The 15,657-nt window shown below is 33.5% G+C and overlaps 1 protein-coding gene across 1 annotated transcript in view; it reads right to left on the bottom strand.

The window, feature by feature from the left end:
* LOC117177906 (E3 ubiquitin-protein ligase Ubr3) overlaps nt 1-15,657 on the bottom strand; it is a 69,073-nt gene that overhangs the window by 10,627 nt on the left and 42,789 nt on the right. Inside the window, exons 11-18 of the mRNA XM_033368991.1 lie at nt 14,663-14,802; nt 14,405-14,547; nt 14,015-14,181; nt 13,668-13,911; nt 10,768-10,936; nt 10,517-10,684; nt 8,871-9,026; nt 8,459-8,655 (exon numbers count right to left, since the gene is read on the bottom strand). Coding sequence (XP_033224882.1) covers nt 8,459-8,655; nt 8,871-9,026; nt 10,517-10,684; nt 10,768-10,936; nt 13,668-13,911; nt 14,015-14,181; nt 14,405-14,547; nt 14,663-14,802 — 1,384 coding nt within the window. The remainder of the gene's footprint in view (nt 1-8,458; nt 8,656-8,870; nt 9,027-10,516; nt 10,685-10,767; nt 10,937-13,667; nt 13,912-14,014; nt 14,182-14,404; nt 14,548-14,662; nt 14,803-15,657) is intronic.

Genomic DNA, 15,657 nt, shown 5'->3' with positions numbered 1-15,657 from the left:
GAGCTCCAAGGAGATTATGTTGAAAAATAAAAAAAAATTTACCCAAAAAAAATTGTTTTTATACTTCATTCTAAGGACTTATTGAACTACCCTCGTAATAACTTGATGTTCGCGGTGAAGGTTGGGACCCTTCCAGCGTTGAAACAAAAGAATCCTTACATTTCAAGGAAAGCTTGCAACACGACATGCAGGGCATGATGCCCCAGTATTTTGTGGAGATAGTAACAGTGCTTGATAACAGGTCGTTAATTTGGTCAATAATGTAGAAAAACTCAAAAAAACTAGCTATCTTGTGAATCTCGTAATTTTAATAATTTTATAACCCTTATGTCTGTTCTCTTTAATAAAATTCGAGGTTGCTTATAATAAATTTATACAGATAATTACGAAAATCGAAATTTGATGCTATATTTAATAATACTGCAAGTACCAAGTTCACGTTTTATTTCTTTGAAAGAGACTATTACGTAAAATTGGTGATTATAGCCTACAAATATATAAAATTGTTATTATAAAGGTAATAAATGTATTTCCATTTATAATTAAAATTTCCAATTAAAATATACTTTCAAGGATTCTCTTTACATACCATGCCCCCATGGTATGGGGTACGCTGACTGATATGCGAGACCAACGAATTAATTAAATATAAAATAATGACATAGTCAAAAAGGGTTTTTGAGGAATGAAATTTGTAGCCCGATAATGTGAGGTTTTCGCCAAAATATACAGGCATCAAAATCACATTTCAATTTTAATTTCAGGACATTTATTTCAAAGTCCGGCACCATATCCCACTCGCCCGAACAATTCCTAAATAGAAATCCTTAAAATTAAGCACCTTTTATTTCAAGACTTTTACAGAGACATATTTCAAATTAAAATATTTTCGTACCTAGTTTGTGTCAAACTGTCAAAGTTGAAGAAATTTAAGTTTACTTGAAAATGGTCTTATTTATTAATTTTCAATCTAAAATTAATTAGTTTTGAAAGTTTTTAAATTAATTACATATCGTACATGATAGTTTACAATTTTGAATAATGTAAGTTTTAAACTGGAAATCTTGCGGCGACTTAATTTAAATATATAATTGCGTAATGCAGGATGTCTATTGTTTCTTTAAAAAATCCAGGACTTCTCCAGGTTCTCCAGCCAAAAAAAAATTAATTTTCAAACGTACCTTTTTTTAATTATTAAAATTAACCTTATCAAAAAATTGCATTCAATTCAACTTATGGAACCATTTATAAAATACACTGTATTACAGTAACAAAATACTTTTTACGAAACGTTGTCGAAATTGTAGATCTATTAGTGGAAATTTGTCATATACTCCAATTTTAATTTTTTGGTAAAAACTTCGTTTTTTGTATGTGTATGTATATAAATAAATCGTGACTTCGCTATTTTCCTAGGATTTTTTTCGACTTTAACAACAATTTAATGAGCTTTTTGAAATGCAATAGTTTGCCCAATTGCGCATTTAAACAGGGGCGCACAAACCATGTATGAAAAGTAGCGGTTGCTACCCAAACTAGGGGGGGGGGGGGGGGGGGGGGGGGTGAGATGGGCTGAAAAATGTAGGTTTTACTGAAAATAATACTAAACAATTCATGATTTTAAGTAAAAATGAAGAAAAAACATTTTTTAAATAAGAAAATAGCCCGTCGCTACCCCGGTGGCGGAGGGAGTGTGCGCGCCTGCATTTAATGAGCTTTTTTAAAATTAGAATTGGTTGAAATTTGGTTGAGTCATGGAATTTGAAGCTAATTTAGCAACTGAGTTCCCAAATACAGTAAAAGCTGATAGGGCATTTTGACTCGTTATATCTGAAGCAGTACTCAGTTCTAATAGTAAAAAATATGAAATACTACAAATAGTGTTCAATAACTCAGCCAAATTCCAACCAATCCTAAAAAAAACTAATTACACGCGGAATTGAACGCACTTTCAATATATTAACAGCAAAAAATTATAGCATTTCGAAAAACGTCATTAAATTGTTTTTAGATTTGACAAAATCGGGAAAAAAATGAGAAAACTCGAAATATTTTCGATTGTACACGAAGAAACTCTGGCACGAGCGGTTAGTGTTAAAATAATTTTTTTTCATAGCACTAGCCACAGTTGCCAACACACTGCCCGCTCGTAAATTCACACGAGCCGCTCGTGCTAATGGCAACAGCAGCGCGAGCTTGGTAAGTGTTGCGCTTACCACGGCCCTTTCTTGGGATTGGCAACAATCTCTCGTGTTAATTTTCAATATCGCGTGATGTCAAATAGCTCTAATGTTTAGTGACAAACGCGCTTATCGCTCGACTGATTCGCAGCAATATACTAACTGTGCTATGAGCAGCATCAGCTGATCGAGATGAATGAACCTGCATATGCACATCGTAATTGTTTATAACATCAGAGTAAATAATTTTTCATCACATTTAACCTCAAAAATATTTAAACCTTGTTATGTATAAAACAATGATAATATTTATGCGTTGATAATACATTTGATAAATGTAAAGGATTACCAGACATTCTACTTTAGCCCATAAAGAAACAAATTTTGCTAAGTTCAAACCATACCTTACTTAACCTTCATGTACTTTTATGACTTTTAATTTTATATTCCCACTAGTAAAAAGTCCGATTCTAATTCGGAAGTTCTGTTCAAAAATATTTTCTTTAGATTGTATTGCGAAAATTAAAATGATTTGAGCGCACTTTATGAGTTCGCTTACTAAAAAAGTCATTAAAAGTTGAATTTTAATATGAACAACTAAAATCTGAAAATTTAATTCGAAAAGTCTCTTGCATTTCTAAAAAGTTGCACAAATTTCTCTTTTCTAAATTTTCAGTTAAATGATAAAACTACATTTGATCATGTCACGTTTTCCCTTAATACTTTCAGCATTCGGTATTGCGGCGAATGAGTCGAGCGACAAGCGCGATTTTCACTTAACGTTAGAGCTATTTGACACCACCCGCTATTGAAAGTTAACACGAGAGATTGTTGTCAACCCCAAAAACTGGCCGGGATAAGCGCAACACTTACCGAGATCGCGCTGCTGTTGTCATTAGCACGAGCGGCTAGTGAGAATTATCGATAAGCGCAACACTTACCGAGCTCGCGCTGCTGTTGTCATTAGCACGAGCGGCTCGTGAGAATTATCAATCGGTCACTGCGTTGACAACTTTGGCTCTTGCTATTTTAAAAATTTTTATTTTGACACTAACCGTTCGTGTCAAAAGCAGTGGCAGCTCTTGCCCCGGTCGCTCCATGTAGCTTCGTGATGTTTTTCCGTGATTAAATGAACAATGTATGGTTAAAAAGGTGTTTTTCTACTTTCAAACAAAAAATAAATGTACATCGAATGAAAAATGGTTGAGTTATAGATTACACAGGCTCACCAAAAAAAAGTGTCTGCACCAGACAAGTGACTAGGCTACCCTTATGGATTTTGAGCCGTTGAATCCAAATATGGCCTCCGAATTTATTTTGCACGTCTCAGTTTTCCTCTAGATGCAAAAAATAAGGAAAACCCTAGTGATAATTTGCACGTTATTTTGATAATACCAGTATGCGCGAAAAAAGACACATCGATATTATATTGTTAAGTGCAACGACTTGCAGATACTTAAGGTCATGCTCTTCGGTGACCACGTGACCAAACTAGTCCCCGGTTATGAACATGTTTTTTGGTGTTCACTGCGTCCACACAAATTGAGATATCGTGTTTAAACTTTGACACATAAAATAAAAAGCCCGAAAGAACGTTTATATACATCAATATATTGGTAATTTTAAAGAAAGTTTATTTATAAATCGATGGAATAGGATATTACCATTCGAGTTATAGCACTTTGCAGATCATTTTTGATTTGATGCATTTTAGATTTCTTTATTCGCTCATATTGAGCACTGACACCAATTTTATACTAAATCGTCTAAACCTTGAAAAAAATTAATATAAGCAATAAAATTTGCACCTTCGTTGCAAATCAACAAATAAGTATCTGCACACACGTAACCTATCATTATTTTTTGGGCATTTTTAGCGATTTCTAGCGGAGAAAAAAAGAAACTTTGAACGTCGATAAAGTCGAGATCAAGTGACTAAGTTCGTTCATGAAATTTCGGTGTAAAATGATTTCCATTTTTTTGGTCCTAAAAATGAAAGATAAATTTCAAATTGGAAACATAGCAGCACCAGCAATGTGCTAAAATTTACTCGTCGGAGTTCTCCAACCAATTTCCATAATTCTTGACGTTGAATCGATCAGCTGATAACTATTGTTGAAAGTGAACCAACCAGCGGGACTCAGCGTCGGACTCGACTTGTCTTTCGCCCCCGGGCGAAATTTTATTTTTATTCTTGGAATTGTTTCATACCAGTACACAAAATCTACAAGAATATATAACCATTAGAGAATTTAAATTATTTTCTGACGATGAACATTTCTCAAGATGGGACTTGGACGAATTTTCGAGTATTTTTTTTAAGGTTTAGACGATTTAGTCCAAAACTGGTGTCAGTGCTCAATATACGCGAACCAAAAAATCCGAAATGCATCAAACCAAAAATTATCTGCATAGTGCTATAACTCGAATGGTAATATCCTTTTTCATCGATTTATAAATAAACTTTCTTTAAAACTATAAACACATTAATGTATACAAACGTTCTTTAGTGCTTTTTATTTAATCTGTCAAATTTTAAACACGATATCTCAATCTGTGTGGACACAGTGAACACCAAAAAAATTCTCATATCCGGGGACTAGTTTGGTCACGTGGTCACGAAGAGCATGCCCTTAATTTGTACACAGAAATTCTTCAGTGTGCCTTCTATTTCCTCTAGCTGGAGTAATTCTAGGGGTAATTTGGTAATTTGGGATTCCAATTTAGATTTAGCACGCAAATCTGCAAAAGATATGGATTTTTTCCCCTGTACAAATCTATATAATATGAGAAAGACCTTCAATTTCCATAGAATTACCCAAGCTAGGGGAAACAGAAGGCACACTAGAGAATTTCTGTGTACAAATTAAGTCTCTATAAGTCGCGACACTTAAGAATATAACATCCATGTGTATTTTCGCTTATACCAGTATTATCCAAATAACGTCCAGAATATCCCTAGGTTTTTGCCAATTTTCTGCATCTAGGGGAAAAATGAGACGTGTACGAGAAATTCTGAGGCTAGATTTGGATTCAACGGTTCAAAATCCATAAGGTTAGCCTAGTCACTTGTTTCTTGCAGGTAAATTTTCTTATGGCCTGTGTGAACAGAAAATCCCTAGGCTTTTCCCTACTTTTGCATCTAGGGAGAAAATGGTAAAAGCTCGAAAAATTTAGTGATCAAATTTAGATTGAGTGCGCAAAACTGCAGAGGAAACAGCATTTTTCTTATTTTTTGCTTCCTAACTCAGTATAACATGCGCAAGACCTTCAATTTCCCTAGATTCATCCTAGCTAGGGGAAACGGTAAACACACTAGGACATTTTTCTGGATGAATTTGGCCTTCACGTGTCTCGAAACATAAGAATATGACGCCAGTACGTTTATTCTTCCGCATACTGGTATTAATAAAATAATATCCAGAATATCCCTAGGTTCCCCATACTTTGTGCATCTAGGGGGAAACTGAGACATGTAGGAGAAATTCTGAGTACAGATTTGGATTCAGCAGCTCAAGATCCATAAGAGTAAACTAATCACTTCTTTCGTGCTGACAAATTTGTTGTATTGCCTGTGTGACTAGAACATCTCTAGGCTTTTCCCTACTTTTTGCATCTAGGCGAAAACTGGGACGTGCAGGGCAAATTCTAAGACCATATTCGGATTCAGCGGCCCAAAAATCCATTAGGGTAGCCTAGTCACTTGTCTCGTGCAGACAACTTTCTTTTTTGTGGGCCTGTCGGATTATATACATGCACCTACGAAAAAACGTTTTTTCTTTTACCATAAAACCAGACTTTTGGGGTGTACGAACATTTTCGCATGATACTTTTTTAGTTCCACAATATCCAAAATGAGTACTATGTATCTGCTATGCCTTTGACCAAGGCTATCGAGAGCGCCCACGGTTTGAACGTAGAGGGTCCCTGTACCGAGTGTTACTGCTGAATATATCTGCAAACTGAATAAACATTTTCGGAAAATGGTACAGGGATTGTCTCGAAGGAAAAGCCCCAAGCTCAATTGTGAACAACCGTACCGAGGAAAAAAAAAAAAGAAAAACCGTACCGAAAAAATACTCGCATGCGAGGCTCTGCGGGCGCGGACCCATTTTCCTAAGCTACTCTTGGAAACAACATGGAGTCCAGTAAAAAAATAAAACCGAAACAAAGTGTGTGTGAAGAGTTATGAGAAGGGTTGGATGTATTAGAGGACCTGGACATGAGCTAAAACACGGAGGTAAGGAGGGATATGAATATCGCGGATTGTTATGCAGACGAGAACGTTGAACTCATCAAAGAGCTGCAGAGCATTCTGGAAAAGATGCAGGATTTTATAGTTCAAAGAGAAACTGGTTCATGCCGAGCAGGCATGGAATGCTAGAAGTGAAAAAAGGTTAAAAAAATGAATGGTGCTGTAATCCACGCCAAGTGGCACTAAGGTCTTGTACCGCTAGGTGTTGGCTGTACCATCGATAAGAAGGTGAAGAAAGCAACTCTGAAGAAGGACACGATTCACAAGGGGATCCAGACCGAAGAAGCTATGGTAATTCCCATACCCCATTATGGAAAGAGAGTGAGGGAATCCACCCTGAATTCTCTTGAGACAAACACCACCAGACCGCGAGTGAAGAAGCACAGGACCGGCACTGATGCAGCGGCTACCTCAACAACCAAGAAAGAGCCTGGAGGGGTCTCATTGGAACTCAAGTCCACCAAGAAGTAGGGTTTCCAACAGACGCGGTTTGCCTGAAGCAGTTTTGTTAAAACCAGCTTAGGGCTTGAGCTATGCAAAGGTTCTGAAGGACTTCAAACGAAAGGTAAAATCTGATACCTTTATTGTAAAAATCAGGGGTGTCAGGCAAACGAGAAACGGTGATGTTCTGATTGACGTAAAAGTGAACACCACAAAGAGTATGTGAAATTGAATGAAGATCTGGCGGCGAAACTCCAACGTACGGGGAACTTGATGGTGGGATGGGTGTCCTGCAGAGCCCGAAAGAAGACGGAGGTGATGAGACGCTAACGCTGTATGGCCTTCAGCCACTTGGCAGCGAACTTCAAGGGTTATCACACCTCAGTGCCAGCTCTGCGCCCCCAGAAAAGGAGAGCTCCGAACCGATCATCTGTCGGGGTCCATGCGATGCTCTTCGTTTAAGAAGGCAGCCTTGTCGAGGAAGTTACAAAACAGACAGCAGTAACTAGTCAGGCCCAATATGATTTGAAGGCCAACTAGCCTGTTGGGTGATACTGTCACGTTGCTGAGGACGATGCATACATTATGGTTGGGGCTGAGAGGTTTAGAAGACCAAGGTAGCATATATAGCAGGACGCCGAGGCCTAGACTACAACTGTTACACCCATGTTCCTGAAGTAATGTGAAATTGGATTCCGGGTGCATGTGTTAACAGGAAGAAGAAGTAAGTTTAGTGGGTGTTGCCGTTTTTTAGGTCGAGTCCCATACTCAGTGCGTCAATGCATTCTCATCTCATCGTACAAAAAAAAACCAATGTCATGAATCGTACATTGAGTTTTTTTTGATAACACAGTGTTCAACATAAATTTCAGCATTACAGTACTGATTATATACAGAAAGTTCTTTAAATAGTTAAGCAATAATATTTCTCCACCTATGTGCGCACTTTTTTAAAGCGTATATTGCATAACGCAGCTTCAACAGTCTTTCTACGTTCAGCAGATAACAAGTTTAAAAGCTTATTTTTTTCATTAAGGGGATAATATTTCTAGGACTGACTACAAGAAAAATGCAAGGACCTCTCCAGGGTTTTCCAGGTAAAAAATTGTGCAACTATTAAAGCTTTCTATTCGAAATAGATTTGCATATTGTAGGATCTTATAGGGATCAATTTCATAAACTTTAAAATTCATTTTTTTTTTCATTGAACATTTCTATGCTATGATTGCTTAAATATTAATGTTTTTAATTTGAAATCATTGAATTCGCAAGGATTTCATTTACAAAAATTTCACATATTTTGGCTTTTAATTTGGCTTTCAGTTCAAACCATATTTTAGAAAGGGAACTCAGTCATTTTAAAAAAAGTGATTCGCTGACATGTTTTAAATAAAGACGTAAAATATTGCACATTTTCAAATTTGTAACCTTCTGAATCAAACAGTTAAAAATTTAGTTTTTTTACTAATTTCAAATTTTAAAAACTTATTGTAAAGAAATATATTCACTATCATTTCTCGGTCGCATCAGGGATTAATCTCTCAATTAAAAAAATGTATTTTCAAAAATAAAGTTTACTTACTTGAGGATCCCTGTGTCTCAAGTGTCTCTGAGTATTAGATGTCGACGGTACAATTTCAGTCGTTACTATTTCAGATGTGGTGAGTCGTGGATAAGGTCTTTCTAACTCGAGGGTTTGAACCGCCACCACTTCATTTCCGGCCATAACAGCTGGACGTTGAGGTGTTGGTGGCAAAGCGGGTTGACTACCTAAATGATCTTTTTGAAGAAAAAAGAAAAATTGCACTTTAGGTTATAATCATCTTTTAACCAATCCATATATTTAATTCTGAAGGAAGTCAAGTTTGCATCTATCTCTTAAATCATAAAAAAAAATAAAGAAAAAATTAATTTAGAGTGTACGGATATTATAAGTTTTTGTTAATAAGGTTGGTATCAGCGTTACTAAGACGGAATAAACTGAAAGAACATACGGTGTGGTGAAGGAGGTAATTCAAGGGCAAGGGCCATGGATTCTTCGATGGATGGTGGCAAAGCTCTTTGCAGAGATGGTATTAAGTCATCTTCACTGTTGCCATGAGGAATGGCAACAATTCCATCTTCAGGTACAATAGCCATGCCATATTCATCTACAAAACAGTAACGCAAATTCAAACTGAAAGAAACGTTCCAGTCCGTTTTCGAAGAGTAAAAGTTTGGGATTATTAATTCAAATTCAAGATTAAATGCCATGCGTACTGCAAACATCTTGTAAATGTAAGATCTCTTTGAGAAGAAAGGCTATAGGGCAGGGCATACAATGTTGCATAGTCCTACACACTTTGTTTAGTCGGAATCCAAAAGTGTATCGTTCGGAATCAAATAGTATACAGTCGATAACTAAATTTATTTTCTAAGCAAAATTTTCATTTTTTCAGACTATTGAAAAAGAACTTCAATATTTATTTTAACTATTATTTTGTAATCTAAAAATGTAATGCTCCGCAAGGAAAGAGCCCATTTTGACGTTATGGAGTTACTTATAGGGTAATATACGTATCAATTATAGACATTTTAAGCCAAGAAGAAACCCTCTAGGTTGAAAAAGGAGTTGCCGGGGAATTTTTTAAGTTGGAACATTGAAAACCCGTTTTTTTTATTCGACTTTTTGGGTAGCAAATTTAACTATTCGCTTAAAAATGAAATTTTTTGGTTGAAATTTCATATTTTTGTGTTAAAATTTATTTTCCTTGAATGAAAAATCTTTTGTTTCAAAATTAATCTGTTTTGGTTGAGGATTAAAATATTTTGTTGAAAATAATTTTTGTTTGTTTGAAAAGTTTACTATTAACTTTTTCGTTGAGAATGCATGTTTTTTGGTTGAAAATCCAAATATTGGTCGAAAGTTGAACTACTTTAATCAAAATTAATTTTAGTGGTTGAAGCCTCACGTGTTTGTTTTTTAACATATTGCATTTTTGATTTAAGATTGACCTTTTTAGTTGAAAGTTCAACTATTCATGTGACAGCCCTCCTTATGGAGTTCGAGAAGCGAAATTAATCGTAGGTGGCATTGTACCAATGAAAGACAAAATTCAATATGGTATTTTCTATGGAGTTGTTTATAATTAAATATATGTGTAAATCAATTTTAAATAGTCGTTTAGAGCTTATATATGAAGGTAATTTATACTTGTAGAAGAAATCATACATATACGGGATATAAGGTGAAGTACGGTAAACCTCACCTCACTTTTTTAACTGGCAACCTGAAAAATATTTATGAAATTTTTACAAACTATGATTAGTTTTGTAACATAAGCCCCATTTCTCCTCTTTCTGGAGTGTATCTGCCTGTGCAGCTTGTTTTAATTATGCATAATTGCACATCGATAATTTTTTTGGCCAATTGCGGTTAACATTTCTTTAGCTTCTGTGGGGGGAGGGGTCGGAATATAAAAGTCCGTGTGTTCATGTGTAGTCCGAAAATTGAAAACATTTTATGCCCTGGCCCAATAGTAGTTATCAAAATCAAATAAAACATCTCTACAATGAATAAACAAAAAAGAGAACTTGAAATTTATAAAAGAAAGAAACAGGATCAGCTTCAGAAATTAAATTTAAAAAAAGGATTTCTCACCATTTGTGGAAGGCAAAGCTGGAAGTGAAGCAGATTCACCCATGGTGTCACTATTTCCGTCTACAGTCCTTAAAGCGAGGGCTAAAGTGCTTTCCTCAGCACTATCGTCTAACATTAGAGTAGAAGCTACTTCAGTCATTTCTCCTTGAACTTCCCAATCAAAGTCACCTGGAAATTTGATATGTTATTTGTTAATAACTGCCTGATACTGATAAAATTGACGAAAGATAAAAGTAGAAGAAACTACGTACAGTACTCGCTACTCATGCTTTTATGGTCGGGTTCCTGCATCAGAAGTACGCGAGGTACAACCGTTCGAAGATTTTCGGACAAATCGTCACTTGCAAACCAACTGGATAAGTCCATGTCCTTAATCACACGAGGAGAATCTCCACTGTTGTACTGACACAGTGGATTACTCTGCACAATTCAAGATTTTTCTTCAGTTAGTTAAAATTATTAATAATAATACAAAATATTTATTATTTTTCACTCGCATTATTTCACAGTATTTATTTAGTTCACATATCTGTTTTTACTCGTTTCGAATGGTTTTGATTTGAGATTAATTTCATGACAAAGAGACAATGTCATGTTTGCAATTCAACAAATAATTTTAAATTAGTGCGATTGATCAATTTTAAAACAATACTATAAAAATAAAGACAGTATATGTATATAGATCACCGTTTAGACTGACCGAAATATCATTTCACCCAAAATAATAATAAAAAAAAAATGCACTGCGTTGGCAAATTGGAAATCTTAATAATCGATAAATCTATAAATAGGAGCGTTTAACATCGAATAATTAAACGCAGAAATAATTAAAATTATTGGAAAATATTATTTTCTAATCTTTCAACAGGATGGCCGTAAAACTTTATTTTTAAAATTCAATAATCTTTTCTTCATTTTTGCGTGGTCAATTACTCATTTTTCCTAACCGTTAATATTTAAAGAACGGAAACATAATCTTGTAAAATTTTTAAGAAAGCATTTTTTAGAAATGGAACTAAATAATACAAATTACATTTTTAAATTTAATATTATTTATAATAAATCATTTAGAGTGCTACTTGTCGAAATTCCCCGAATTTTTACAGTATTTTTTCAAAATCCCTGATATTCCTGACCAACAATATTGCTTAACATTTCCAAGTTTTCCCTGAGAACTGCGATCATCCTGTTTCAACTGTAATATTTTAAAGTGAAAGTCTGAATAGATTAATTTCATATTCAAATCGTTTGAATTTAAACAATATAAAATTGAAAGCCTTAACAGTGGCTTGCGTTTCAGAGTGCAGCGTTTGAAAATTAAAAATTTGGAATAAAAAACTTCATAATTAAATAAATAAATCGAAATTCCAAGTCTTTCAAATTAGATCACTTGTAGCTGAAAAACATTTGAAATTTTACATGCACACTTATAAAGTGGAAGCCACAAAAATTGGGCTATTTTTAATCTTATGCCTTATATTCTACAATTAAAAAATTAAAGGTTTTCATAACATAAAAATAAAGCATTTTCATTTATGTTTTCAAAATAATTAATTTTATATTTATGTCAATAAAAAGACAGATTCAAAATAAAACTTAAAAAATTGGATGCTTTCAGAAGGGAAACGCTGATGGGAGTAAATATTTTTTAATTAGATAAATTAAAAACTGAAAAAGTTCAATTGCTAACCAACAACACTGAATCATTTTAAAATTAATTAGCGACACACGTTCAAAATAGAAAATGCCGGCATAGAACATCTAAAATGAAACTACTACTACTAATAACAGTAGTTTTTACTGTTTACAAAATAATGAAGAGTTCAGGTTTTTTTAAATTTATGTTTTCAGAAAGAAACCATGCAGGATCTAGACATTCAAAATTGTACAATTCTAAATTGGAATCAGAGAAATTAATCTTACGCTACATTTGTCTTTTTTTAATTCCCAATGCAATGTTCTCATGCGCTGTATCGTACATATAATAATCAGGGACGCCGTTTTAACCAAATTAGAAAATTCCCAGACATTTTCCGGTTTTTTCTTGGTTTGCAAACATTTTTCATGGTCCATCAAATTAAAAGATTCGAACTGCAAAGCTAAAAAAATTTTCATTTGCAATGATAAAAAATAATCTACAAATTAAAGCACTAAAAATGGGACTCAATTCAACTCAATTAAACAATTTAAAAGAAAATCGGATGAACTGTAAAATTTAGAATTTAAAATGAACAAAAAACTAATGAGTTCAAAGATTCAGATTCAATTCTAAAAATATAAACCAACGTTATCATTTTCAATGTTCTAAATTAGGGAATCAATGAACTTTCAAACTTTCAAAATTATATTATTTTTAAATAATTTAAGCTCGAAACGTGAAAATGGAAAATGTTTTTTTTAAACTGCACACTTTTTAAATCAGAACTTAAATTAATTTATTCTTAAGCAGTTTAAACATCCTTGAAAACTTCAAAATTTCATTCCAAAATCTCGAGAAATCTAGAAGTTGTTTTAAATTGATTTAACTTTAAAATTATTTAAAATTTTTTTAAAGAATATCCTGCAAATTAAAAAAAAATTTCTTAAAATCTTGCAAATTTTTTTTTAACAATGTTGGAAATCTTTTAGAATATTCTTTTAAAATAATATTCCGAAATGAAAAATGATTTTCAATTTTCCTAGGAATCTTACGAAAATGTTTTTATTCTTTTGAAGCCTTTCACAATTCTTAAAAAGTTTCTAATTTTTTTTTATCTGCAAAAATCTACACTTTGTTTTAAATTAGGTCGTGGTTATTTCCACCTAAAGTTCGGTGCAAATAGCCGAATTTTGTCGGTACGCACTTCGTTTAAATGATTTGAAATAATTTGAAGCTTTAAATTAACATCGAATCTTTTCAAAACTTCTAAATACCTCTTAAGAACCTAAAATTAAAACACTTTAAAAGAAGAAGATTTTCGAATTACGCATTGTAAATTGAATGATGTCACAATTGAAAAAGATAAAAATTCAACTTATTATTTTTTAAACTTTGGAAATCCAATTTGCACAGATTTTTCACCATTTCCTCTAGAAATAATTGAAAAGAAGGAACCAAATTATTGTTAACTATGCGGTTGACTTTGAATACTTATAAATGTAGGTAACTCACAGCTTCATCTGGAACTTCCGCACTCATCACTGCCAACTCCATAAGATAAATAGCAAGTGCCATTACGTTCTCCGAAACATTGTGTCCATTGACAGACTTGTACAGAATAATATATATCATCGAGTGGAAGACTTTCGATCGCAGAACGAGTCTTGGATCCTCGTAATCCGATGAAACTGGAACTGGGTGGCGGAATGGTGGCCAGGGTGTCGCGCCGTTCTTTATATTGCCAGACTGTTTTACACTGAAAGATAGGTTTTGAAAATAAGAATACAACTTTCAAGCTAAATTAAAATGTTGTATTGTAAAAGAATGTATATTCATTTTAAGTAAAGATAAATTCCTACTATTTAATGAAGCGATCCATGGCTACTTGGTAGTCTTTTCGATGTACTGTTCTCAGGGAAACATGCAAAGGATCGAATGATTCTTCCCAAACTCGATGCTTGGGGCCATACATTCTTTGTTGCATGTTTCCACTCGCCTCGGTATTCTGAGCTCTGAAATCTGCCACCTGTTGATCGAGAAATCAAAGATTAAATTGCTGGAAAAAATTCTGGTGTTTACATTTGCTTCGACTTTTGCCCAAGGGAGAGAATAACTAGAAAATCTTTCTATAGCGCAGCCTGTTACCGACTGGTCAAGTCTGAATGTAGACATTCGTTAGTGCTTAAGACCATTCAAAGACCAGTTTTTGTTAAAATTATTTTTGTATTTCTTAGCAATATCAGACTCACATCTCTCAGAATCGTTTCAAAATCTCTGTTTTGAGTCGTGCCACATCGTTCTGGCATTAATTCCATTAATTGACTGTGTGTTTTGTCTCCCATACATAACAAAGTCACCATCTCTAGACCCGCCATTTCAGCGTCGGAAAGACCTGCAAGAGATTTTTTTATAAACTATTGAATATAACATTTTTTCTAATTTTAAATAGAGACAAATATGAAATAAATACTTTTTAATTCTTAAAACTATAAAATTAAAATTTTTACCTAAATTCGTGCGAATATTAAGTAAGGTAGCCAAAAAAGTCAAGCAACTCTCCAGCATCGGAGTATCATGTTCTCCTTCGAGATATTCGTTTTGAGGTGCGTGATAAAGACTAAGACTCATCCATTCTCTCACATGGAACCTGTGAAAAAACAAAAAAAACCTTATTTAAGTTTATAATTATAGTAACAGAAGAACAAGATTGCGACAGGAAAGGGAATAAAAAATTCCCGATTTATTTTTGTTTTAAACCAAATGTTCTGGACCCAAATATTTATTAGTTAAATCTTAAATTTGCATGTATTTCATGTAATATTATTTATTTCCTTATTTTAAACATGCGAAATTAAAAATTGGAAGTATTCAAACTTAAACAATTTGAAGTGAAGAGTAGAAATTGAACAATATGTGATTGTCTACGCTGAACATGCATAAGCATGTTTTACTACAACTTTTCAAATACAAAATGTATTAATTAATTACGTTTGAATCTAAAAGCGTTTTAAATTGGCGAATTGTAGAGATTGCAAATATTTTTGAACTTGAAATCTTCAAATAAATTTGAAAGCAAATGATATTTAAAATTGAAGACTCACTTTTGGCAAGATTACAAACGGGAGATTTTAAAAGCATTCTTTTAAATTGCAATGCCTTTTCCATTTGGTGAAGTCCAAATTCAAAGATTTGTATTGAATTACATGAAAAAATATTTTTTCATTGCTGTGGCTATCTAAACTTAAAAACTTAATTTTATCAAAAAGAGTCCCAATTATTAAGATTACAAGATTCGAACCCTGAAATGTAAAAAATTGAAATTAACAAATATTTTTTTTCAACATAATGGAATCCAAATTTGGAAATATGTATAAAATTTGATGATGTTTAAATTAGAAAACATATAAATTTGTATTGATTTTTAATTTTGACATTTGGACACATTTAATTTCACACACATTTTTTAAAGGGGGAATCCCCTATAGCGGGACTAAAAGGATAG

The sequence above is a fragment of the Belonocnema kinseyi genome, chromosome 8 (genome assembly GCF_010883055.1).
Source record: "Belonocnema kinseyi isolate 2016_QV_RU_SX_M_011 chromosome 8, B_treatae_v1, whole genome shotgun sequence".
Taxonomy (NCBI): Eukaryota; Metazoa; Arthropoda; class Insecta; order Hymenoptera; family Cynipidae; genus Belonocnema; species Belonocnema kinseyi.
Note: the sequence above shows the minus strand (reverse complement) of the source record. Positions and strands in the feature narration are given on the sequence as shown.